The 26,990-nt window shown below is 48.3% G+C and overlaps 1 protein-coding gene across 1 annotated transcript in view; it reads left to right on the plus strand.

Annotated features, from left to right (window-relative positions):
* The window catches only part of SLC24A3 (solute carrier family 24 member 3), a gene marked incomplete at its 5' end in the record, with an annotated part of 479,028 nt that overhangs the window by 68,774 nt on the left and 383,264 nt on the right, over nucleotides 1-26,990 (plus strand). The window contains one exon of the mRNA XM_081256468.1: nucleotides 14-142. Coding sequence (XP_081112594.1) covers nucleotides 14-142 — 129 coding nt within the window. The remainder of the gene's footprint in view (nucleotides 1-13; nucleotides 143-26,990) is intronic.

The raw sequence follows: 26,990 nt of genomic DNA on the forward strand, positions 1-26,990 counted from the left end.
TCTTTCTTCCCAGACCTTGACTTCATGGACCTCATCGGGCAAGACAGACAGTGGACCGTGGGGAGGAAGTTAATGCAGGTGAATGACTCGCTGACTTCAGAAGATGCAGGGCCGCGGAGCAGCAAGAACTGCACTGAACCAGGTAAGACGGTGGATGCACTGGGGGCTTCGTGCTGCAGGCTGGGCTGCCGTTCTCTCTGGTGGAAGCCCAGGAAGAGCCAGATGCTGTGTTTTTCCTTTGAGTTCTAATCCAGAGAGACTCTGAGGATATTTAGGGGCAGGTGTCTAAGACCCTCAAAGGCAAGATCCCAGGGGACAATTCAAGTGTGTTTCTGCCTCTGTTTTCTCTCCCTCGGACAGTGGGGGAGAAGGTGAGTCAAAATACCGTTATCAAATGTGGATGCTGGTGCTACCCAGGGGGACACTGAGTCAGGAGCAGGATGTGTGAGGACGTTCTGTGGCGTCTTCGCTTTGATGCCTGGAATCCTCTCTGGCTGGTTGTTTTTTTTTTTTTTTTTTTTTTTTTTTTTTGCTGTACGCGGGCCTCTCACTGCTGTGGCCTCTCCCGTTGCGGAGCACAGGCTCCGGACACACAGGCTCCGCGGCCATGGCTCGCGGGCCCCGCCGCTCCGCGGCATGTGGGATCTTCCGGGATAGGGGCACGAACCCGTGTCCCCTGCATCGGCAGGCGGACTCTCAACCACTGCGCCACCAGGGAAGCCCTGGCTGGTTGTTAATCGGAGCCTTGTTTCTGTCACAGTAAAGGCACAGGTGTTGAACCAGATTCTTAACTGTGATGTTGAGCTCCTTGGAAGAAGTGAATGTTTGTTTATCAGTTATTATGTTTGATAGCTATTGTGCCTTTCCTCAGAACATTTTATGTCTGATGTTTCTGAACTTAAAGGGAAAACTAACATAGGGGGATGAAGAGGACTTGGAATGATGAGGACTCAGCTCAGGAAACGGCAGGTACCCTCCGGACGGCTGAGGTCCTGCTCATTTAGACCAGGGGTCAGCAACCTTGTCCTGGGAAGGGCCAGACAGCAATATTTTAGGCTTTGCAGACTCGTTACTGTGTCTATAGTATATTTTAAAAGATTTTTATAATCCTTTAAAAATTTTAAAACCATTCTTAGCTCGCGAGCTGTGGGATGTACCAGGCCTGTGGCCACTTTGTCAACCCTGACATGGAGTTCTCAGACCTTGGGGGGTCTTCCTTCCCTGCTTGGCGGGGTCTTGGGTCTCAGGTGTGTGGTGAGCTTGACCACAGAGTGATCCCAGATGCAAAGGCCAGCCTCGTTTTGAGTGTCATCTTAGAAGGACATACACCATCTTCATTGCAGCCCAAAGAACCTTAGTCCTCGGAGTATGGAAGGTGAAATTGTGTGTCTGTGCTTTTTTGGGAAGGTAGATAGAGGTTCCCTTTCCCACAGCTGGAAGAACTAAAAATAGATTACCCCCTCCCGGCCAAAAAACAACCTACAACCCTACATGATCTATATGCCTTAAGCTAGAGAATTTAAGGGTTCCTGTGGCTGTTTTTAATGCTTGGAAGGAATACTCTTGGAAGTGAGTGAAGCATGTGGCAGCTGCGTGAGCTAGAAATGAAAACTGGGGACGGAGGTTTCAAGTGCCCCACTGTGCAGACAGAGCCACGTGTCTTCTGAGAGCTGGGCATGCAGGGGCCTGGCCTGAAGGGCAGGTCATTGCTGTGCCGGGAACCCTGTTTGCTGATCTGGTCTTACAGCCGAAGATTTGTCAACATCTCTGCCACTAGTAGGCAGGCGGTGACTGGGATGTCAGAGACAGGAGATTCAATACTAGGGGGCCCAGCCGTTGCCTTGGGTGTACTTTCGTATGGGAAAGAATGGAGTCAGACAGATACGGTGCCCTGCTTGCGGGATTGGGGTCCAGCACTGCGCAGGGCCAGTGGTGATGGAGGGCTTCTGTTTCCTGTAGCTGGGATTGTGTGCTGGGGTGGTGGAGCTGTCTCTCTGTGAGTGGTGCTGTTTACTGTTTCAAGACATGCCGTTCTCAGAGTGACAGGTGTAAGAGAATAAAGCACGTGAAAGCCATGGCAGGAGAGGAATGACTCAGCCCACAAGTAGAACAGAAGATGTCCAGGTTTCTAAAGAGAGCTCGAGCCCAGCACCTGCTGGTGTGGGCAGGGAGGGCACAGGGCAAGGAGGAGAGGAGAGTCTCCAGGAGGACAGTGGCGGCGGGCGAACGAGAGTTCCCCGTGCTGCCGCATAAGGCAGTTCCCAGAAGGACAAGGACGTGGGAGGAGCGTCCTTGCTTTCCTCACCTGTGGACCACGACCACGGGCACTGGGCTTGATTCCTGGGGTCCTTGACTCCAAACCAGATTGTACAGGGAAGATGATCATGCCTGAAACAAGGGTCCTGTTCAAATCCTAGCACATCCAGGGCCTGCCTGGAGCCTCTGTCCCGCATGAAGCCTGCTATGACCGTTCTGTTTTCTGAATGTTTTTGGTAGAAAATATCTCTAACTACGCTGTCCTATCGATATGGACATTCAGCGGCCCCTTAAGTTCAAATTAATTTAAATGAAATACAATTAAAAATTCAGATTCTCCGTTGCCCTAGCCACACATCAAATAGCCGGTGGCTGTGTGTGGTTCCTGGACAGCACAGAACATAGAACATTTCCGCCATCGCAGAAAGGTCCATTGGACAGGCTGGTCTAGAATGTCCATTTGTCTTTGAATGTTTCTCCTGTCTTTCCTGCTCAGTTGCAAGTATCTTGAGGACATACAGTGGACATGTAAATCCGAGAGCCCGTCTCTTACCTGGGTCTTGGGGTTGCACTCACGTGGGTTTGAATCTTGGCTGAGAAGCTGAGGGCAAGAGAGTCAGACTCTCTGAGCCTTTGTATGCTTCTCTGTGAGATAGAGATGATCATTCCGACCTTTCGCGGCTGCTGTGAGGGTTGGGAGTGATGTCATCAGGTGTGTGTACCCAGCTTGGTGCTGCGGATGGAGGGTCCACAGTGGGACCTCACTCCCGAATTTCCCACTGTCTGCTGGGGGCACCCGTCCCTCCATCACACGAGCATCAAGGAACTGAATACATTCTCCAGCCCCTCCTCTTGGGGATGGGCAGATGTGGCCTGTCTGGGTCAGTCCTCAGGCGGCCCAGGCCCGAGCAGTGGCCCGCTGGGTGGAGAGGCTCAAGCACCATCTTGTAACAGAAGATCTCCCTGTGTTGTTGAGCCCAGTGCCTCTGAGGAGCCCTCTGTTTCTATAAGAACGTCATCAGGTCATCGGGACTTCCCCGGTGGTCCAGTGGTTAAGACTCTGCCTTCCAGTGCAGGGGTGCGGGTTCGATCCCTGGTTGGGGGAGCTAAGATCCCACATGCCTCGCGATGAGGCCAAAAAAAAAAAGAAAAAAACAAAAAAGAACGTCATCAAAACATTGTCACCCTGTTGCCTCGGTGCTCTTTCCAGAAAGCTGTCAGAAGTCTGCTTCTTACCCTTGACTGAACAGATCTTTTATGAAGGAAGTTGAGAGCACTCAGAAGATCCTGATTTTGAGTTGAGACGGAACGGTATTCATCTTCTCTACCCCTAACCCACTGGAGGATGAGGGGACCAAGCTGGTGTGAGCCAAGGCCAAGCCACAAAACGGTGCCCAGTTGCCCTGAAGAGGCCGGAGCGCCCTGTCCGTGGTGGGTGTTACCCGTACTGGGACGACGTGAGGTTCTGCTCCCAGAGTGTCCTGTGTGGGGCTGGGAGGCGAACCATCGGGACGGCCTCCTTCCTGTTTGTGACGGTGTTGCCGAGCGGGGCGCGCTCACAGGGATGGTGTCAGGGCTCTGTCTGTGCCGAAAGCTGAGCGTTTACACGGGAACCCGAGCGTTTGGGGGCCAGGCTGGCCGTGGGAGCAACAGTGTCAGGGTCACAGATGGGAGTTAATTGGGCTCTGGTTGTAAAGTGTGCCTAGTGCTGCTCTGACGTCACAGGGCTTCTCAGGCTGTGTTCTCAGAACCCCTGGCTGGAGATGCCGTGGGTGTGAGTGAGGTTGATTCGGAGGCTGGCGATGGGGTGGCCTGTGTTCTGGTCCTGAGAACGGTTGGGGGATGGGGCTGGCTTGCTTCGCAGACGTTCATTTCCTCACCTGGGAAACGGACCTGGGACTACTTTATCCCATCTGTCTCTTCCGTTGCACAACTGCAGTCGTTTCAAGCGTTTTCAAGAATAGGAATTCACAAAATCGTCCACCCCCGAGACGCCCAGCTGCACTTCCCTTAGTAAATTACTTCTCTGCGTTCCCCCTCCGTTTTCCTCTCGCTGTCCATCTCCCTCCCCCTCCCCCTTCCCCTCCATCTCCTTCTCCCCGCTCTTCTCCCTCTCCCTCCCCATCTCCCTCTCCCTCCCTTTGATAACCAGGAGCCCTGCGGGGCAGGGGCATTATTCAGTGGAAGCTTTGTCTTTGGTGCGTGTGGCAATCTTGAGATGGCTCACTCTTCATATGACAGCTGCCACTTTAAAGACATGTTGGCTGGGTAATATTCCATTTGCATATATGTGCCACAGCTTCTTTATCCATTCGTCTATCGATGGACACTTAGGTTGCTTCCATGTCCTGGCTATTGTAAATAGAGCTGCAGTGAACATTGTGGTACATGACTCTTTTTGAATCATGTTTTTCTCAGGGTATATGCCCAGTAGTGGGATTGCTGGGTCGTATGGTAGTTCTATTTTTAGTTTTTGAAGGAACCCCCATACTGTTCTCCATAGTGGCTGTATCAGTTTACATTCCCACCAACAGTGCAAGAGGGTTCCATTACTCAGCCATAAAAAGAAACAAAATTGAGTTATTTGTAGTGAGGTGGATGGACCTAGAGTCTGTCATACAGAGTGAAGTAAGTCAGAAAGAGAAAAACAAATACCGTATGCTAACACATATATATGGAATTAAAAAAAAATAAATGGTTCTGAAGAACTTAGGGGCAGGACAGGAATAAAGACACAGACGTAGAGAATGGACTTGAGGACACGGCGGGGGGAAGGGTAAGCTGGGACAAAGTGAGAGAGTGGCATGGACATATATACACTACCAAATGTAAAATAGATAGCTAGTGGGGAGCAGCCGCATAGCACAGGGAGATCAGCTCGGTGCTTTGTGACCACCTAGAGGGGTGGGATAGGGAGGGTGGGAGGGAGATGCAAGAGGGAGGAGATATGAGGACATATGTATATGTATAACTGATTCACTTTGTTTATAAAGCATAAGCTAACACACCATTGTAAAGCAATTATACTCCAATAAAGATGTTTAAAAAAAAAAAAGACATGTTGGGTTGTTTTGGATTCTTTTTTATAAAATGGCATTTTTCCCTTGCTCCTCCAAGACATGGTTTTGGTGAAAATTTGTAAGTTTTTCCTCTAGATCCGTACAAAAAAGACTGAGTTCCAGGCTCTAAGCTTTCTGCCATCGTTCCAGCCCTCTGGGAATTTTTAAGGTTGTTTTCTTAGCCTGACACTGCGATTTCATCTCAAGCCTGGAAACATTGTCTTCTGGCAAATAACATTTGAAACTGTTTACTCAGATGACCTATTATGAGAAATTCAACTTTGAATAAATTCGATCCGTGGAAAATTAAGTTAGCTAAATGTAATATTGAGGGTGGTACACAACTGTAGCAGAGATGGATTCTTGGGAATATTTATTGGTACACTTTGCAGAATTTTCTTTCTACACTTTTCAGTCTGTTTCCAGAAAAAAAGCTATCATCTTTTGGTTTTTAGTTCTTTGATATTTTAAGGAAATGAGCTTTTCCTCAGAGTGCCTCTTTCAAAGAAACTTGGGAAGAAGGAGACTATTTAAAATGATAACCTTTGGTGTGGGCTTCGCTCTGAGATCACTGTATTTTCTTTTTCTTTCTTTCTTTCTTTCTTTTTTTAAAAAGTTTATTGGAGTATAGTTGATTTATAACCTTATGTTAGTTTCAGGTGTACAGCAAAGTGATTCACTTATACATATACATATATTCATTCTTTTTCAGATTCTTTTCTCATATAGGTTATCACAGAATATTGAGTATAGTTCCCTGTGCTGTAGAGTAGATCCTTTTTGGTTATCTATTTTATATTTAGTAGTGTGTTTATGTTAACCCCAAATTCCTGATTTATCCCTCCCCCCATGTTTCCCCTTTGGTACCCATAAATTTGTTTTCGAGATCTGTAAGTCTGTTTCTGTTTTCATTTTCTTCTGATAAAGTGCCCAGCTCCCTCCCTCTGCCTGGCTTGTAGGGTTTGAGGTCTGTGGGGAGGGGGAAGCCACCCCGAGCCTTTGCTGCGGGACAGAGAGGCTGGTGGGCACTCGCCCCACGGGGCTGTGCAGGAATGTTTACTGGATCAGGTGGTTGTTTACTGGAGTGGCCAGGAACCACACAATCTAAGAGTCACCTGTGAGCTGTCCTAGAGGAGGAAAGTCAGAGGTGGGAATGAGAGAAGCAGTACGGGGTGAGTCCAAGGGTAAGTGTGGACCATGACCAGAACCTGGAGGCCAGGCTCAGAGTGGCAAGCGTGTGCAGGCTGGTCCAGGTCCAGATTGTGAACAAAGGCAGGGTTGGGATCCTGCTGTTCTTGAGTTTAAACCATAGCATCAGGGTCAGCTGGTTTAATACCACAGGGCTGGGCATGACCAATCTACAGAGCACTAAAGGTCCAAATCTCTCACCTTTTGCATGAAAAAAATGAGACCCAGAGGGCATAAAGGACCCCTGGCTGTCCCCCATGGATAATCAATGCATGTCAAAATAACTATCTAGAAAATCTGACCCTTGCATGATCTAGAGGAACACGGTCCTGTAGAAATATAATGCAAGCTACAGATGTAATTTTAAAATTCCTAGTAAGCTACGTTAAATACTTGAAAAGAAACAGGTGAAGTTAATTTTAATACTATATTTGATTTAATCAAATATTTCCAGAATATTAGGAATGACAATTTTCAATCACCTCCATGTTTTATCCCTGGGTTCGAACCCAGGAAACAACTAAGATTTTTTTTTTTTAAGTTTTAAAAGAAGTTTACTTTATTGTACTAGCTCACAACTTCTCTCTGCAGTTGTAATTTTCATAATGATTCAAGTAATTGCTGCTGACACTCTTAAGTGGAACACCTTAGAAACTCATTGAGATCTGCTTTTTAATCTGTGTCAGATTCTTTACTGGGTTAGGGTTATTGTACCTGCTGTAGCAAATAAGTCCTTTAGACCTTGGGGTAATATAAAAGAAGTTTCTTTTTCTCATGTGAAGTTCTGGTCTGTGGGTGGCCTTGTTGCTAGAGGTGGCCCATGGACTCTGGAACCTTCCATTGTGAGGCTCCCTGTCCTCACACTTGGTTTCCAAGATACTGTGCTTCTCTGCTTTAAGGGGAGAGAACCAGGAGGGCTGTGCATAGCTGAGTTTTATGGACCAGACCCTCCCTCCCGCTCACATTCCATTGGTCAGGACTCAGTCCATGACCACTTCTAACTGTAAGGGAGCCTGGGACATGGATTTTAGCCCAGTGCCTTGGAAGAAGAGAAAGCAGTTTTTCCCCCCAGACTTGTTTCTTATTGAAAAAACAAACGTCTCAATTTTCCTTTATGTCTCTCTTATTTCAAAAGCAGTATACCCCCTGTATAGAGAAATCGTAACCCAAACTTACATCTTCTGAGGCTGGCCTAACTCTTGCTTTAAGCTTCATGATTCTTACCTGGTCAGGTGACACAATTCGATTCTCTTTTCACCTTGAGAGGATCACAAGTCAGGTAGAAATTGTCCCAGTTGTGTCTGTTTGCAAATTGCATCTTTTCTTTGTAAATGCAAGGAGCCTAGGAAAAACAGTGAGTGTTTGAGAATGTGTGAAGTCATGGGCGGTAACGTGGAAAGAGCTTGCGTTCCAGAGTAAATCCTAAATCTCAGTTTTGTCACTTTCGACCTATGTGACACCAGGCGAGTTTCCTAAATTCTTTGAACCTCATTTCTGCCATCTGTAAAATGCAGATTAAGATGCCCGTGCATGAAGTGACGTAAGCTTCGTAAAACAGCAAAACCTCAGTCATAGTAGGTGCTTAATAAATCGTGGCTACGTTATCTTTGTTACCAGAAGGATCCTTGGGGGTCTTGTTTAAGAGAAGAATAAATGTTCATCCTCTAAAAATGCTTGAAAACCCCTGGTCTGGACTAACCCCTTGTTCCAGAGTCTGGGTGTCCAGACCACCTGTTCAATCTTCCTTGCACCTTGAAATTGCTTCCCTTTGGGTCAGAGGGTGACGCATTCACGTGGGGTCGGCCGCCGGTGAGCGCGTGGTGACAGTGAGCACACCTGTGTGTGGAGGCCACAGGCAATGGAATGCGGGGTGGGCTGGGGACACCCACCATGGGGTCAGCTCAAGCATCAGCCAGCTCCTGGCCCCACACCTCTCCTTGGCTGCACCCTTGTGGTCTGTGGCAGCAATGGCCACTTCTTCCTTGTGGCCAAGGAGCAAATGTGGCCCTGGGTGCGTCTCCAGCCCTCTGGGGTTCATTCTTGCCTGGTCCCCACTCCTGAACTGCTTCTGCAGCAGCATCATGCCTGGGGTGACTGGGAGCTCTTTCCTTGAATTATGCATTTGGAATTTATCTTGTTCCACAGGTAATCTCGTTTCACTGATGATGCCAGGACCGAGGTCTAGAGGCGTCTCCAGGGTCCACCTCTGGCTGGCAGCAGAGCAAGGACCAGCATTTGCATTTCCTGCCTTTTCTGGCCTCTTGTCCCAAGGCTGGGCTGTGTCCCTTCGCCTTTCTGTGAGCAGAGTCAGCCTGAAGTCACATCTGCGTAGGGGGGTCCCCAGGAGGGCACCACGCTGTCCTCATCTAAGTGCTCTCAACTGCCTGAGGGCAGCGGTTCTCAAAGTGGGGCAGACCAGTGCCAGCAGCAGCCCTGGGAGCTTGTCAGAAATGCCCCTTCCCGGGCACCACCTGAGCCCTGCAAGTCAGAACCTCTGGGGAGGGGGCCCAGCCATCCGATTTCCTAGGCTCTTGTGGCGTGGCGTGTGCACTGCGTTGTGAGGAACCCCAAGGAGACTTCCAGTCCGGGCCCCACCCCAGGCCAAGGAAACCCGAGTCTCCGGGACTGGGAGCCAGGCACCAGTGGTTGGAAAGCTGCCAGTGATGCCAGGGTGCAGCCGAGGCTGAGAGCACGGCCTGAGATCCCCTGCATGCCCTGGACAGCTCTGGTCAGCCGGCCCTGGGAGTCTGGCCGAGGGGAGGGTTGCTGGGCCTCATCTCCTCCAGCCCCTCAACAAACAAACTAACAAATAAACAAACAAACAGATGGAGGGTGTCTGCCACATTTAAGACACCAGGCCTGTCTTGCCGGGGGCTCCTCATCCATTCAGCATTTCTCGTGAGTCACACAGATAGTCATTCATTTGGAGACTCCATCTTGGGGGTCCCTGGGTTTTCTAAGATTTCTTCCCCTGAGAAACACCAGGGTGGAGTTTTACTTTGCAGTGTTTTAAAATGTGTGTTCTAAGAGGGAAGTTTATAGCAATACAGTCCTACCTCAAGAAACAAGAAAAATCTCAAATAAACAATCTAACCTTACACCTAAAGGAACTAGAGAAAGAAGAACGAACAAAACCCAAAGTTAGCAGAAGGAAAGTAATCATAAAGATCAGAGCAGAAATAAATGAAATAGAAACAAAGAAAACAATAGCAAAGATCAATAAAACTAAAAGCTGGTTCTTTGAGAAGATAAACAAAATTGATAAACCTTTAGCCAGGCTCATCAAGAAAAAGAGGGAGAGGACTCAAATCAATAAAATTAGATATGAAAAAGGAAAAGTTACAACAGACACTGCAGAAATACAAATCATCCTAAGAGACTACTACAAGCAACTCTATGCCAATAAAATGGACAACCTGGAAGAAATGGACAAATTCTTAGAAAGGTATAACCTTCCAAGACTGAACCAGGAAGAAATAGAAAATATGAACAGACCATCGCAAGTAATGAAATTGAAACCGTGATGAAAAATCTTCCAACAAACAGAAGTCCAGGACCAGATGGCTTCACAGGTGAATTCTATCAGACATTTAGAGAAGAGCTAACACCCATCCTTCTCAAACTCTTCCAAAAAATTGCAGAGGAAGGAACACTCCCAAACTCATTCTACGAGGCTGTCATCACCCTGATACCAAAACCAGACAGAGATACTATAAAAAAAGAAAATTACAGACCTATATCACTGATGAATATAGATGCAAAAATCCTCAACAAAATACTAGCAAACAGAATCCAACAACACAGTAAAAGGATCATACATCCAGGGACACAAGGATTCTTCAGTATGCGCAAATCAATCAGTGTGATACACCATATTAACAAATTGAAGAATAAAAACCATATGATCATATCAATAGATGCAGAAAAAGCTTTTGACAAAATTCAACACCCATTTATGATAAAAACTCTCCAGAAAGTGGGCACATGGGGAACCTACCTCAACATAATAAAGGCCATGTACGACAAACCCACAGCAAACATCATTCTCAATGGTGAAAACTGAAAAGATTTCCTCTAAGATCCGGTCAAGACAAGGATGTCCACTTTCGCCACTGTTATTCAACATAGTTTTGGACGTCCCAGCCACGGCAATCAGAGAAGAAAAAGAAATAAAAGGAATACAAATTGGAAGAGAAGAAGTAAAACTGTCACTGTTTGCAGATGACATGATACTATATATAGAGAATCCTAAAGATGCCACCAGAAAACTACTAGAGCTAATCAGTGAATTTGGTAAAGTTGCAGGATACAAAATTAATGCACAGAAATCTCTTGCATTCCTATACACTAACGATGAAAGATCAGAAAGAGAAATTAAGGAAATAATCCCATTCACCACTGCAATAAAAAGAATAAAATACCTAGGAATAAACCTACCTAAGGAGGTAAAAGACCTGTACTCAGAAAACTTTAAGACACTGATGAAAGAAATCAAAGATGACACAAACAGATGGAGAGATATACCATGTTCTTGGATTGGAAGTATCAATATTGTGAAAATGACTATACTACCCAAAGCAATCTACAGATTCAGTGCAATCCCTTTCAAATTACCAATGACATTTTTTACAGAACTAGAAGAAAAAATCTTAAAATTTGTATGGAGACACAAAAGAATAGCCAAAGCAATCTTGAGGGGAAAAAATGGAGCTGGAGGAATCACACCCTGACTTCAGACTATACTGTAAAGCTACAGTAATCAAGACAATATGGTACTGGCACAAAAACAGAAATATAGATCAATGGAACAGGATAGAAAGCCCAGAGATAAACCCACACACCTATGGTCAACTCATCTATGACAAAGGAGGCAAGGATATACAATGGAGAAAAGACAGTCTCTTCAATAAGTGGTGCTGGAAAAACTGGACAGCTACATGTAAAAGAATGAAATTAGAGAACTCCCTAACACCATACATAAAGATAAACTCCAAATGGATTAAAGACCTAAATGTAAGACCAGACACTATAAAACCCTTAGAGGAAAACATAGGAAGAATGCTCTTTGACGTAAATCACTCTTTGACCCACCTCCTAGAGTAATGGAAATAAAAACAAAAATAAATAAATGGGACCTAATGAAACTTAAAAGCATTGGAAAGCAAAGGAACTATAAACAAGATGAAAAGACAACCCTCCGATTGGGAGAAAATATTTGCAAATGAATCAATAGGCAAAGGATTAATCTCCAAAATATATAAACAGCTCATGCAGCTTAATATTAAGAAAGCAAACAACCCAATCCAAAAATGGGCAGAGACCTAAATAGACATTTCTCCAAAGAAGACATACAGATGGCCAAGAGGCACATGAAAAGCTGCTCAACATCACTAATTATTAGAGAAATGCAAATCAAAACTACAATGAGGTATCACCTCACACCAGTTAGAATGGGCATCATCAGAAAATCTACAAACAACAGATGCTGGAGAGAGTGTGGAGAAAAGGGAACCCTCTTGCCCTGTTGGGTGGGAATGTAAATTGATACAACCACTATGGAAAACAGTATGGAGGTTCCTTAGAAAACTAAAAATAGAATTACCATATGATCCAGCAATCCCACTACTGGGCATATACCCAGAGAAAACCATAATTCAAAAAGACACATGCACCCCAATGTTTATTGCAGCACTATTTACAGTAGCCAGGTCATGGAAACAACCTAAATGCCCATCAACAGATGAATGGATAAAGAAGATGTGGTACATATATACAATGAAATATTACTCTGCCATAAAAAGGAATGAAACAGGGTCATTTGTAGAGATGTGGATGGACCTAGAGACTGTCATACAGAGTGAAGTAAGTCAGAAAGAGAAAAACAAATATTGTGTATTAATGCATATATGTGGAATCTAGAAAAATGGTACAGATGAACCGGTTTGCAAGGCAGAACTAGACAGATGTAGAGAACGAATGGACACCAAGGGGGGAAAGTGGGGTGGTGGTGGTGGTGGGATGAATTGGGAGATTGGGAGTGACATATATACACTAATATGTATAAAATAGATAACTAATAAGAACCTACTGTATAAAGTAAAAAATAAAATAAATAAAGTAAATAAATAAAATAAAGTAAATAAAATTCAAAAGAAATAAAATAAAATGTGTGTCTATGAGGGTCAGTAGGGAATGTCTCTGCCTGGTCCTTAAGTGGCTTTGACCTTGCCTTCCTTACCAGGAGCCTCCCCAGCTCCCTCCCTCCTTAGCAGAGGCTGACCCAGGGGTAGGGCTGACCCACAGGCAACCATGGGCCTGAGGGCAGGGCCTCAGGGCACAGGCTGCCTCTCCCTGAGGCCCTCCCATCCTGCTCTGGACACCCTCAGGCCTGGGATGTCCTCTGGGAGCTTTGGGGTAGGAGGTGGCCCGGGGAGGGCCCAGACTCTCTCCCCAGAGGCTCCCAGCAGCCTCCCGGGCCTCAGACTTTTTAAACAGGCTCCCAGGAACAACCGGCAGTGTGGCCAAGGGATGGGGGGTGTGTGTGTCCGAGTTAACCCGCTGAGCATGGTTCCCACTGACTGCACACTTGGGCATCAGGCAGTATCCTGTTTCTTCCTCCACCTGGAGGCTCCCATGGCCACCTACCCATTTGCATCCCCTGGGACTGGCCTGGGATGACAAGGTTCCCTTCCCACCTTGGAGAGGAAGGTTAAATGAGTCCATGTCTGGTTTCTCATACTGGCGCTTCTGAGGTTCCTGATATAATGTGAAACCATTAGTGTGGCTGAAATTTCTATCCTAGAACAATAAAATCCCTGAATTAAAGATTAGCAGCCTTTTTTAGAAGCTTACTCAGAACGGAGTGGATGTGAGCCCAGCCCAGTGGCTTGTCCATCCCGGCCAAGACCTTGTACCCCAGCCCTGAGCCTGCAGCGGGATCTCAGGGCTCATGCCACTGGGGTCGGGGACGCTGGGCTGAGGAAGGGAGGAGAACAGGCTGCAGACCAGTGGGTCAGGCCACCCTGGCAGGAGCCTGGGAAGGGGGTCTAAGGTCACTAAATAGGCACTCAGAGTACCCACCCTGTCTCAGCGTCATTGTGAGAACCAGAAGGTAAGGGATACCCACGTTCTGTAAGCATAAAGTACCTCTGGGTGGAGTTAGGGATGTGGTCCAGGGTCCTACAGACCCGGAGAGGAGTCCTGCTTTGACATCCATGGACTGTGGGGCCCTGGACCAGTCATTTAACTTCTCCAAGCCTGGGTTTCCTCCCCTGCGAAGTGGGGATAATTCATGGCAGAGACAGAAAGGGTTGCCATGGAGAGTCAATGCAATAAAGTGTGTGAAGAACTGAGCACAAAGCAGATACCCAACTGTGGACAGATGCCCATTTCTGGAGCGCCCACCATGTGCTCAGGGGTCCCACACACAGATCCTCCGTTAGTCATGCACAGGAGGATGTGGTGATTACTCAGACACTGATTAGGGCATGGAGACTTCTCCTCTAGGAGGAGAGTAAAGTCAATCTGGCCTGTACTAATATTGTAATACCTAGGTGGAAAGTAAAAATATTCTTAATTTTTTTTTTTTGCGGTATGCGGGCCTCTCACTGCTGTGGCCTCTCCCGTTGCGGAGCACAGGCTCCGGACGCGCAGGCTCAGCGGCCATGGCTCACGGGCCCAGCTGCTCCGCAGCATGTGGGATCTTCCCAGACTGGGGCACGAACCCGTGTCCCCTGCATCGGCAGGCGGACTCTCAACCACTGCGCCACCAGGGAAGCTATTCTTAATTTTTAAAGCATACATGTTGGGCGCATGAACAGCCTGTTAGCATCAGCCTCTGCCTCCCAGGGGACCTTTCTTGGGGAATGGGAATTCCACTTATGCTGTAATCTTGTTGACTGCCCTGGGAAAATCCATAGAAAAGTCACCGATGATGGGAATTTGGGTCTTAAGACTGAGTATGCAAGGTTGGGTGTGCAGAGTGGATATCAGCGGATGGAGGAAGAAGAAGTAAAGGGCGGGGCTTCCCTGGTGGCGCAGTGGTTGAGAGTCCTCCTGCCAATGCAGGGGAAACGGGTTCGTGCCCCGGTCTGGGAAGATCCCACATGCCGCGGAGCGGCTGGGCCCGTGAGCCATGGCCGCTGGGCCTGCGCGTCCGGAGCCTGTGCTCCGCAACGGGAGAGGCCACAGCAGTGAGAGGCCCACATACCGCAAAAAAAAAAAAAAAAAAAAAAAAGTAAAGGGCGGTGAGAAGGTGCGAAAGCAGGTGGGCTTGTTCTGTGCTCAGTTCTCTCCCCTTTCACCATAGTGGGTTTGCCCTTTGGACAAGCCTTAAGTCAACTCATCCAAAACAAGGTGATCTGTGTCCCATGGGCAACTGTCCTTCCATATTCCAGAAACATAAAGTCTCCTTACTGCCTGCACCATTTAACCACAAATACTAGACCAATTCATTAAGTTAAATTATAATTTAATACTGAATTTAAAGGAAGGAAAGATGTAACACAGCGGTACCCATCCTTCTGCCAGGTGTTTTTTATCACTGACACTAGTTGCACGCAGAACCTTGGCCTCTTTGCAGGAATCATTGTGTGTTTGTGGCTCACAGAAGGATGTTTCCTTTTATGGGGCCCAGGACAAATAATGTGGTGCCTGGTGGATCTGCTTAGCGGTTCCCAAGTGTACACAGTCTCTCAGTAGTAGCTGTTATGAATCTAGAATTATTGTCTTTTCAACGCCACAGTGTCATCTGTTGTTAAAATTTTGCATCCTCTGTCTCCCCATCCAGTCTCAAGAATCTTGCCTTTAGGTAGTTTTTTCCCTCACTCCAGCATTTTATTATGAAAATTTGCAAACATACAGAGAAATTGAAAGAATTTTACAGTGAACACCCACAGACGCAGCACCTAAGTTCTATAATTTGCATTTCACTCTACTGGCTTTATCATGTTTATTCATCTCTCCACCCCTGTATCCATCCATGAAGCCATCCTATTTTCTTTTAGTGAATTTTGAAGTAATTTGCAGAAATAGATACACACCGTCTCACATAGGTTTAGCATGTGTGTCATTAACTAGAGTTTATGATTTATTTACCCCTCTTTTTGGGTAACATTTATACCCAGTGAAGTTTACAAGTCTTAAGTGTACCGCCAATGAGTGATGACATATGCAAACTCCCGTGCCCAGCTTCCACCAAGATATAAGACGTACCATCATTCCGGGAAGTTTCCTCCTGTCCCTTTTCAGGAAATCCCCAGCCCAGCCCACCCCAACACAACCACTCTTCTGATGTCTATTACCATAGATTAGTTTGTGCCTGTTCTACAACTTTCTATACATGAATCATACACTATGTGCTCTTTGATGTAAGGCTTCTTAAGCAGCATGCTGTTTTTGAGATTCATCCGTGTTTCTGTGTGTAGCTACGTCCTTGACTATACATGCACACACACGTACACACCATGCAGATAGACATGTATGCATATAGATTACACATACACATGTGACACACTTTCCACACAAATGTTAATATGTTGGGTACATTTCTCTCCAGGAAGTGCCTTGTAGGATTTTGGTCACTTTTCTTATATACTTATTTTAGGTCCACTTTCAAAGAGACTTTTGTGATGTCTGGCAAATTAGTAAGAGCTTCGGTTGGCCAGAGGAGGTTAGTTATCAACAGGGCCAGTCATCCCTAATGTCCCCTCTCACTTCCCTCTGGAGCAGAACCATGAACTGGACTCTGCAACCTTGTGGTTGTAAGAAGGGAAGTGGAGGAGGGGGAGGGGAGGGGCCATCTCCCTCATCCTTAAGGCCTTATAACCTCTCCACAGGCAACACTGCACATTCAGTTATTCAGTGACACTAGGAGGTGGGTGAAGAAGGCCCGTGAAGGTCCACAAAACGGTCTGATTCATTGAGTCAACAGCCTTGCGTGTTCTGCTGTGGAAGCTGCTTCCCGGGGGCCGGCATGGCATCCTTCCCCGCTGGAGCTGGGCATGCTCCTCATTACAAACAGCATCAGAGAGAGAAAGGGTTCCCTCTCTAAGCACCTGTGCAGGGAACTAGATGCCTGGCTAGGGAAGGGGACCAGCCCCGCACTCAAGTGGGAACTGTGTGGGTGTTAGGGTCTTTGGAAAGGCCGAGAGCCTTGTTTTCCCAGACAAGCTCTGTCCCAGCAGAACCCTTTGTTGGCCCGGATCTTCATTTGTCTCTTGGTGTTCCTTGTTTACTTGTCATTTCCTGACACACAAGTTGACTTGGAGTAGGTCCTCTGAGATGCACACACGACTATCCAGGGATGGCATACTCTGGGCAATCATTCATTTCTTGCTGTAACCATCAAGTACCTTGACTCAGTTCTGGTTCTCTTAGAAGCAGAGGCTGAGGCAAGGGTTTTGGGTGCATGCAGTTTATTTGGGAGATGAGCCCAGGAAACACCTGGGAGCAGGGAGTGGGGAAGTGAGACAGGGGAGGGAGGGCAGGGTGGCCAGTGCCTGGCATGTCATCAGCCAGTTACCACTGTGGCCAATGGGGTTAATGACCTGGGATAGAGTGTAGAAGACACCTTGATGTTCTCCCGCCCAGGGGTGAGGGAGCTGGGGTATTGATACACCGGCTCCTTTCAGTCACTGGTTGAGGGCTGTTCCCAGGTACAGTGATGCCCTGGTACACCCACCCTGCCCCTTGCACGGGTGGAGCAGCGCCCAGGAGCAGAGACAGCCCCAGGGGAAGGAGGGCAGGTGCTGGCAGTTAGAAGTTGGGCCAGTGAGCAGCCAAGAGCTAAGGAGGTGGAAGGTGAGCAGGGCAGCAACAGCGATTGCTAAACACCTACTTCCCTGTTTCCAAGGGCATGGATGGTTTCATGTTGTTGAACAGGTTGGAAAGCTCGTCCTAACCCAGCAAGGGCAAGTAGCGGCACTTTGCACTTCCTCTGTGTGTGCACGGGTTTGTCTTGCTAGGAGAAGCCCTTGGATTCATCCCATTCATGTTTACTGCATCATAATGTGTTTGGTCAAGTGCTGACTGCTTGCCAGGCCCTACTGCCCCAAGCAGCAGCTTAGGTGGACCCAATAGGGAGCCTTTCAGGCCTGGCCGAGAGCAGAGGGCTTTCGAGAAAACCAGGAGACATCCTTCCCTTCATCATTCATCTGACTGCCTCCGTGCCTGCGTTGGCCTTCGGGGGACCTCAGGGAAGCTCAGGACATGTCAAAATGGAGAAAAGGGGAAACCAAGAAATGCTACCTAAGCTCCTTCTGCAAGAAAACGGAGCCTTTGCCTACCAGGCAGATCTTTTCCTTTTGCAATCAACTAAAATAAAGAATTCTTTCTAGAAGTGTTGCTGGGGCCTGAGTGCTGGAACTTATGTAAACTCAGGGTCGAGACTGAATGTGAACCCTGAATGGAAATTGGGAAATGTGGTGTCACTGTGCACATGTGGCCCATCCTTCGATCTCTGGCATATGTGTTATTTTAGGGGCATTCACTGGCTTTTCTGGCTTCAGAGTCAGAAGCCAGTGTATCCATATCCCCAGATAACCATTTAATCCCTCACTGGGCTCTATCTTGTGTGAAATGGAATCCATACTTTGCACGAAACCATCTTTCAACGTGACTTGATATGTTTAAAGTGGGGAACCCTGTAGCCCTGGTATTTGGGTCCTACGTGCTTTCATATTCCTAGAGCCCCCCAAAAGTGGGACTTCCAATGGCTTCCAAAAAAAATACATCCAACTGAGTGATGTTCTTCAGCCCAAAGCCTGGCACAATGAGAGGTAATTCCTGCCTGGAATTTGAGGTGTCTAGGTCCCTCGAAGCCTGAGAAATGTTGCTTGTAGCCCCCGAGGAGGAAGGACTGTACCGTATGGTGTTTCGAAACGTGCCACAGTTGCTCTGATGTGTCTTTCGACATGAAATGGGCCTTATTCTCGTCCTCTTGAATACGACTGGCTGTGGCAGAAGCTCTGTGATCTCCAAAGCTGGGTCATCAAAGGCAATAGAGTTTCCACCCAGCTCTTTGTCTTGGGATGGTGGCTCTTGGAACCTGGCTGCCATGCTGGGAGGAACGCAGGCATCACCGAGGCCACGGGCAGGTGTTCCAGCTCACAGCCCTGTCGAGGGCCTTGCCAATATTGGACAGCCAGCATCGACACCAAGACGTGAATGGAGACACCCTCTAGATGACCCCAGCCCCCATCAGATGCAGACACACGAGACCCCCCTGAGGGAGAACTGCCTAACTGAGCCCAGTCACCCCAGAACCAGGAAACATAATAATAAATGATTGTTGCTGTTTTAAACTGCCAGTTTAGGCTGGTTTATTATGTAATCATAGTGACTGGTACCCGCGTCACTCTTGGTCATTATGCTAAAGAACTCCTGCTAAAGAACTTCTCCGCTGTTGATCACCTACTTCTTTTGTCTGGGGCAGTGACTCACTTCTTGCTCCCCAGGATCGTGTCTTGGTGTCTGGGGGGAAAGAGACAAGGACGGGCATGTTTCTCGGATTCCCCGAGTCACCAGCTGGCCACCAGCTTGGCGACCTCGAGGCGGCATGAGGTTTCCAGCTGTTCGACCTCAGCAGATTGGGGGTCAGGGGCCTGGTTTGAGTCTGGCTGCAGGGGGGGCAGCAGCTGCCATCTCTCTCCATCACTCGAGATCACAGCGGTGGCGGCTGCCGTGGGGAAGCAGCCCTCCGCGTCGTCCCGGAGCTCTGAGCTCCTGGGTTGGCTCTGTACATCTAACTGGCTTTTGTGTGGTGACCTCCATGATCTGGCCTGTGCCCGGGGAGCAGCCGGCTGGAGGGTGTGCAGCAGTGTGGCTCCACGGCCCCATCCAGTGCTTCAGGCCTGTGGAGTGCGGGTCCCCATGCACCCAGCCAGGGGGCTTTTCTCTCATGTGCCCCCCCGTGCACCTCTCCTGGTTCAGCCCAGGAATGGCTCCCCCATTTCTTCAGTGTCTTGGGGAGAAATGTGAAAATGCATGGGAGAGAACGTTGACAGTCTTGCAAAGGTGTTGCCACAAACAGAAGGTACTACTGAGGGATTAATAAGCAGGTCCTGGGTCGGGCAGGAGCGGCACACCTACGCGGCTGCTTTGTCTGCTCTGAAAACCGTTAACTTAGAGTCACAAACTGTCAACGCTCAGAGACTCTGAAAAATCACGTGGCCCAGCAGCCCATATAAGGCCTGAGTTCCCTTTGCAGCATCACTGGAAAGTGGTCCTCTGTTGTATGCTCGGATGTCCCCAGTGACGGGTAGCTCACTCCCCTCCTCCTGTGAGACGCCTTTTATTCCCTGGGCAACAGTTGTCTTCCTTGTGCTGAACCAGAGCCCTCTTCCTTTTAGTCATTCTGAGTTCTAAAAAATAAATCATATTCCTGTTCCGCATGGCATACCTGTAAGGTCAGCTTCAGATCTTCCTTGTTTGGGTTTCCCTCCCTTCAGTTTTTCAGCTGCCCCCATCCTGCCCCCAGCCCCTGTGTGACAGGAGACCCCCCCCTCACTATCCTGGTTACCTTCTGGGCCAAACATTAATCTCCTCTTCAACTCTTAAAAGTTATGTTTGAACAACACGTGAAGAAGTTGAACTTGATTCAGTCACGCTCAGGTGTTGGATGTAATTATTTCAGATGCAAACCCAGCATCCCTGAGCTAGGGTTTAAAGCCATAGGTCCTTTCCAGGGACAAGGGAAAGGGACCGGGCATTGGTCAGGCGCCTCCTTGGAGTCAGGGCTGGGCTAAGTGTTCTACCTGCAGTGTCTCTGTAGTGTTCCTACCGTGAGTCAGGTATCCCTTGGGCAGCGGAGGGAGGGTGGCAGAGCTGGAGTGAAACCCACCACGCCCAGGTGCCCCTTCCAAGCACCTCGGCTCTTCACTGTGCTGACCTCCAGCTGGGAATGTCCTGTTGATGCATCATTTCCACATGTGCCGGTCCTCGCCTGAGAGAGGTAAACCCTGTGTGGGCAGGCAGCCGGGCTGTCTTGTTCACTGTTATATCCCCAGTGTCTAGAGTATTCCCTGAATGTCTCAAATGTTTGCTGATGTTAATTCTTAGTTGAACAAATGATTGAATGAATGAATAGATCCTTGGAACTTCTTTGTGACGGTTGTTGGTTTTTTTTTTTTTCGGTACGCGGGCCTCTCACTGTTGTGGCCTCTCCCGTTGTGGAGCACAGGCTCCGGACGCGCAGGCTCAGCGGCCATGGCTCACGGGCCCAGCTGCTCCGCGGCATGTGGGATCTTCCCGGACCGGGGCACGAACCCGTGTCCCCTGCATCGGCAGGCGGACTCTCAACCACTGCGCCACCAGGGAAGCCCAGGCCCTGGTGACTTTTATCTTCCAGCTCAGAGGGTTCCTGAGGGACCCCTTCTGTCTTGGGGGGCCCCATCCTTTTCTCCATTTCAACTGACTGTAGTGTCACCATAGAGCAGGTTTTGGAACCAGTTAACTTAAAAAGAGACTAATCATGTCTCTCCTCATTGCCCGTTAAAAATGAGGGCTTTGAAAAGACTCCTGAAGTTTTACAAATTTACCAAAAGACAGTCGAGTTTCTGAGACAGTAACGATCTTTTCCCTCCTCGAGGATGGCATCACGGCCTTGAAGCCACCTGGCTCGGTTACTCGCTTTGGAGAGGTCCCGGGGCCATTTTCGTAACTTCCTGGAATTTCAGTCTCCTTGTCTTTCAGCGCAGATGCCGTTGATAACCACCTCCCTGCCAGACCAAATGGACCAGGAATGTGAGCCTCAGGGTTCCTCACTCGCTGGGGCCCTGCCAAGATCTTCTATCTTAATTTTCATTCATAATTTGATACGCTTTTTAAAAAAGAGGGTCCCCCAAATTGTGTAAGCTTCGGCCCCAGAAGCTCTGGACCCGCCTCCTTGCGTATAGGTTGCTGTCAAGACGCCTGTTGCATAATTAGTGCACAGTAATTGTGAGCCGTTGTTGGGATAATTATTTAATGAATAGTGTGTGCCGTGAGTGTAACCCCATTCCTGGAACTGGGTCGGGGCTCAGTTAGTGGCAGCTTTGGTTCATCTGTTCTCAAGTTCTGCAGAGTTCAGCTTTCCCAGGGTCTCCATCTTCGAGGACTATGTGAGAAGGACCAGAGTTACTTTCTCAGGCCTCTGCCACAGATTCTCTGTGATAGAATAGATGAAAATCCTTTCATTCCTTAAGAGTTTCCTGCCTGTTTTCTCTCTTCTTTTTTCTCCATCCTCCGGCTCACCTGTGGGGTCCAGTTGACCCTGCGCCCCATGGGGAGGCAAGCAGACAGCTAGACAGGAACACCAAGAGGCTGAGTGTCATCTTCTTCTGTGCTTTTTTCTCTTCTTAAAAGAACACGAGTATGGCAGTGCCTCATCTAAAAGCTAATGGCAGAACATTTTACAGGAAAAAAAAAATTATGAGAGAATGCCAATTACCCAACAGAAGAGTGTTTCTGGAGAGGATGGCATTGTCAAGGAGGGTGCAGTAGTGATGAAACGTTTCTTCTTGGGCATCCTCAGCGCCTTGGCTTCTTAACTAATCCACACCCTGCAAACTTGGACCAGGATCTTTGGGCCCCGACTGAATTTTAAGACCTGATGAGTTATTTTTCTTTTTACTTCTTGAATGCAATGTGACAGTTGTGTTTCTAAATTTAACTCTTCCTGTTTCGGTGGCTTGCAATATTTGCTCGCAGAAGACCTGTGTGGGATGAGAGCAGCTCTCCATGCAGGATCAACACTGCCAGCGCTGCCCCATCCCCGGGGAAGGAAGCCTGGGGAGGGATGGTCCCAAGGGCCTGGGGATTAGTACCTCTTGGATGTCACCTTTCTTTCTTTACAATGATATATATATATTTCCCCCCCCCCAACCCGGGGTTAGTTCCTCAGGCTCCCCAGTGCACCCCTTTTTCTTAGGGTGTCCTGGACACTGCCTCTTTCATGAGGAAATGTGAAGGATGGTTGTTCTTTCTGTGTAATTCCACAATAATGAGAGAAGATGGAACCTCAGTGAACAAGGTGTCTTGTTTGTCAAGCACTTTGCAGAGGAATATTCACCCCAGGAAACCTCCTGAGGGCAGGTCTTGGTCTGGCAGTTCCTGCTCTTTTCCCGGAGCCCGCACCACCCCTTGGACAGAGTGGGCTCGTCTTGGACGTGTGGGAGATGAATGAACGGACACCATGCCTGTCTTTGGAGGCCATGAGAGCCCAGCGTCAGCTGTGGTCCCCAGATGGGATGGGTCAGAGGAGGGCAGCTCCGTGGATGAGGAATTGGCTTCAGCTGTCCGTCTTCCTGCTCGAAGACTCGTAGAGCTAATTTAAATAAAACAAATAGTAACACTTGCCTGAGAAGTAGGTGCAGCCTGGTACATACTGAAAACGTGTTCCATTTTCCAGCAATCTGGCCTGACTTGGAAAACAAACCTAGGGGGAGGGGCTTCCACGAGCTGCTAAGCTGAGGAAATGGGCCGCCTGTTTTTGGAGACTTTCATGTCGAAGCCTCTGAGAACTTCAGGAGGAAACCTGTTTGAGTTTAAGCCCACATTTTCCAAAACAATTGGGTAACGGAACCCCTTTCTGGTAATTCTTGTTAGCTTCCTTGGAGTCCAGGATTCCATAAAAAACACTCGGGGAAATGCCCATCCAGGTGAATGTGAATTATGTTGCCAGTTGTGCTTTTCTATCCGAGACATAACAGTTCCAACTGTTTTCAAAATCAGGTTGTGTTCCTCTGGCATGTCTCATTCTGGGCAACTGATTAAAATTATAGAGGTGCATGTCTTTGGTGCCCGGGAACCCTCTGAACTAATCACGTATCTGTGGTGACCAAGCAGATGCTGGTTTACTTACCCTAACTCAGCACAGGAATATTTGCATTTTTCTTGTGCCTGATTTTAATGGAAACCAAGAAATTTTGAAAGCGAAATGTCATCATCTTTGTTTGTCATTATAGCCGTGTGACACAGCGTTCCCTCCAAAGGGGTATAAAGAGGGACCTTGGGAAGTGGACGGGGGTTTCCTAGGTGGATGAGGGCCTGGTTAGTTCTCTTCCCTTCAAACGGGCGGACCATGGTTTAAATTACAGATGAATCATGTAAAGTAGATTTTACTTCCACGCTATGAGGTTTTCTGATGGACAAATAAACGCTCTGAAAGGGGAAGGTCTTTTTGAGGCGTGTTGGCCAACCCGATGTTACCAACTCCTTGACTTTTTGTTTCTTCAGCTCCACGGCTGTAAGCATTGCCACAATCGCCCTTGCAAAAAGAAAGCTCCTATTTAGGCTGGGCGTGGTCTCATTTTGAAATTGCAGAAGGCTAAAGACACTTTTATTTCCATATGCATTTTGAGAGTCCAGAAATCAACCTTGGAGTTCAGCTTTGCGTTCTCCAGACCACTAGCTGGGAGGGGTGGCATCTGGTTTCTTCCAAAAGCAGATGTTGGAGCCCCCATTGGCTGAGGGCTTGTTGGGATAGATTTTTTTACTTGATGCACCCTGCAGACCTTTGTTGAGCTCTTTTTTCATTAAAATGTCTGAAATCAGCTGTGTCATTTGGAACGTGGGGTGGAAAAATACGAAACTGGGCTGCAGTAGGGGCTTGATTTCATTGTCAAGGAGCCTGTATCATGACCTAACTACCTCGTTTATCTGGTATCATCAAGGCATCTTTTTGAGCCTTGCACATCTAGGAACTCAACAGGTGTTTGTCGAATACGGTTGAATGAACTAAATGCAACATCCCATCAAATGTCAGACCATTTAAAAACGTGATAAGCATTTGATTGGTCTCTTTCTAAAGTAAATTCCATACATTCTTGCCTTCTGAGACCCAAGGCACTGAACGTAGATTGGACTTTCTCCTGATAAACGGGGGCCCTCATTTTGTTGAGAAAAGAACATAAGCATTGGTGACTAGACTTGAAATCCAGACACCCCCATATTCTAGCTGCAAAACTCAATCAGATTTCCTAATCTCGATGACTGTTGACTTCTTCATCTGTCAGGGGAGTGTCGGTGCCTGACCCCATGGTGGTGCTAGTAGGTTAAATTAACTAATGTAAATGAAGGACCTCACCAGGTGGCTGGCACATTTTCTAGTCTTTTGCTTCTCAAAGTGAAGCCCAGGGACCAATGCAACAGCTTCATCTTTTGGGAGCTGGTTAGAAACGTGGAATCTCACACCCACCCAGACCCGCTGACTCAAGGTCCGGTATTAACATTTCCCCAGGTGATTCCGTGCACACCAAAGTTTGAGAAGCACAGGCCTAGAGCTGCCCTTTCCTCTCCTATTTGGGAGAGAAAGCACTGAGCCAGCTTCAGGGAGTCAAGGGGCTTTCTGGAAGGGGGCAGGGTCCTGAGCCTCCTCAGAAGTGGCCTACGAAAGGAGAGTGGAAACTGGGTTCTGGATTCTTCTCTGGGTAGGTGGGCTAGTTTGAGATGGCCCTTTCTTGTTCATTTCTCAGCTGTCCACAAGCAGATGTAGGGTCATCGTTTGGGGGGTGTAGGGACAGGGACGCTCCTCCCCCAAGGAGAGGTGGGCTTCCCGCCTGTGCCCCGTGCACCCTGTGCTCCGGGAAGGTCCCGGGTCATCCGCCAGGTCAGGGGCAGAGCATCCCCTCTCTCCGCTACAGCATCCAACCTGCCCAAGTCCTGACCCTGCACCCGGGAGAGCCCAGCAGGTCCTGAGGGCCTGAAGCAGAGCCAGGTTCAATGCCAGAGGCAGCCCCGGGGGACGGGTCCGGCCTGCTTGGTCCTGGGGGAGCTGGTTCCACCTCCCGGCCACCTTACCCAGGAGCCTTGGCATCTAATCGCCGATTTTCTGTTTCTTGAGCAGATGGGCCCTCGCTTTCACGCTGCCCCTTCTAACATTGGTCCACCTTGTTCTAAGCTCACGCTACTCAGTGTGGTCTGAGGACAGAGGTGTCGGCATGGCTGGGGGCTTGTCAGCCACTAGAAGCTCAGGTCCACCTGGACCCACTGAATCTGAACGTGAATCTCACTCGTTCCTGACGATTCACGTGCACAGGAGAGTTTAAGCACCGGGCTAGTGTGTGCTCAGCAGTTATTAATTCTCTCTCCCTTTGTTAAACATTGTGTTTCAAACAGGAATAAAGACTCAGACGTAGAGAATGGACTTAAGGACATGGGGAGGGGAAAGGGTAAGCTGGGACGAAGTGAGAGAGTGGCATGGACATATATACACTACCAGATGTAAAATAGATAGCTAGTGGGAAGCAGCCACATAGCACAGGGAGATCAGCTCGGTGCTTTGTGACCACCCAGAGGGGTGGGATAGGGAGGGTGGGAGGGAGACGCAAGAGGGAGGAGATATGGGGATATATGTAGGTGTATAGCTGATTTATTTTGCTATAAAGCAGAAACTAACACACCACTGTAAAGCAATTATACTGCAATAAAGATGTTAAAAATATATATATTAAAAAAAAAACAACCCCAAAACATTGTGTATCAAATAAAAATGAGCGAGGAGGCTCTGCTTGAGAGCTTGAGGAACGAAGTGCAAGATTTCGGGGAAGGGGTTTCATGGGTGCCGCCTCCTCTGTGTCTGGTCCAGGCCAGGCTGCTCCAGGACCGACCCGTGGTTACCTGGGAAGGAGCCATGCTGCTCTGGCCACTTGTTCCTCATGCACAGCTGCCGCCCTCAGAACCCTGGCTGGAGACAGCCATCACCTGTGTCACAGTCTTGGGGCCGCAGGAGTGTAAACAGAGTGTGATGCCGCCGTCCGCTCTTACATGACCGCCCTGCAGTCCTGCTCTCCAGATGTTGTAGATGGACCCACTCCCTGCCACTTACACTTACCTGTTTCTTTAGCCGTGTTCAGCTTCTCCGGGGAAAGGTCAGAGGCAAGCTCCAAGGACAGCTGAGGGCTTTACATCTTCTGGGAAAATGCCTTTTTTGAGTTCATTCTAAGCTGTGTTTATTTGCTTCCCTGGAGTCTCTCTGAATTTTTTTTTTTCTCTCTCTGTAATCTTTCTTCCCTTCCTCCCTCCCTCCCTTCCTGCCTTCCTTCCTCAAGACCACAGTTTGGGGCCATTGGAGCCTCGGTTTTGGTTGCTCACGTATGCTCCTGTGAACTTGAGTTCAGATCTCGGAGGACTTTGGACGTGAACCTCACCCATGTTCAAGGGCTCAGGGCCAGAGGAGAACCAGCTGCACAGTGGGCAGCTTTGGGCTACCGGGTCCACCAGTGGTTTCTCACCATGCGATGAATCGCTCCAGGGCCACACACAGGTAATCAGGACGAGGTGCTGACTTACAGATAGGCCCACCCCCTCCTGACTTTGGGGCTGGCGGGTCTCCTGAGGGTGGGGGGCTTGGTCTGAAGGATGGGGGACATCTGGCTGCTTCCCTGCAGGGTGATGATCACTCTGCTGAAGGTGTGTGTGTACACCTAGTGGCCCAGAAGAGGGTGAGGACGACGGCAGGGGCAGGGGAAGAAAGGCTTCCAGGAGGAGGCGTCTTTGAGTTGTCAAGCA

The sequence above is a fragment of the Mesoplodon bidens genome, assembly GCF_964165515.1.
Source record: "Mesoplodon bidens genome assembly, chromosome: 15".
In the NCBI taxonomy this organism is placed as follows: Eukaryota; Metazoa; Chordata; class Mammalia; order Artiodactyla; family Ziphiidae; genus Mesoplodon; species Mesoplodon bidens.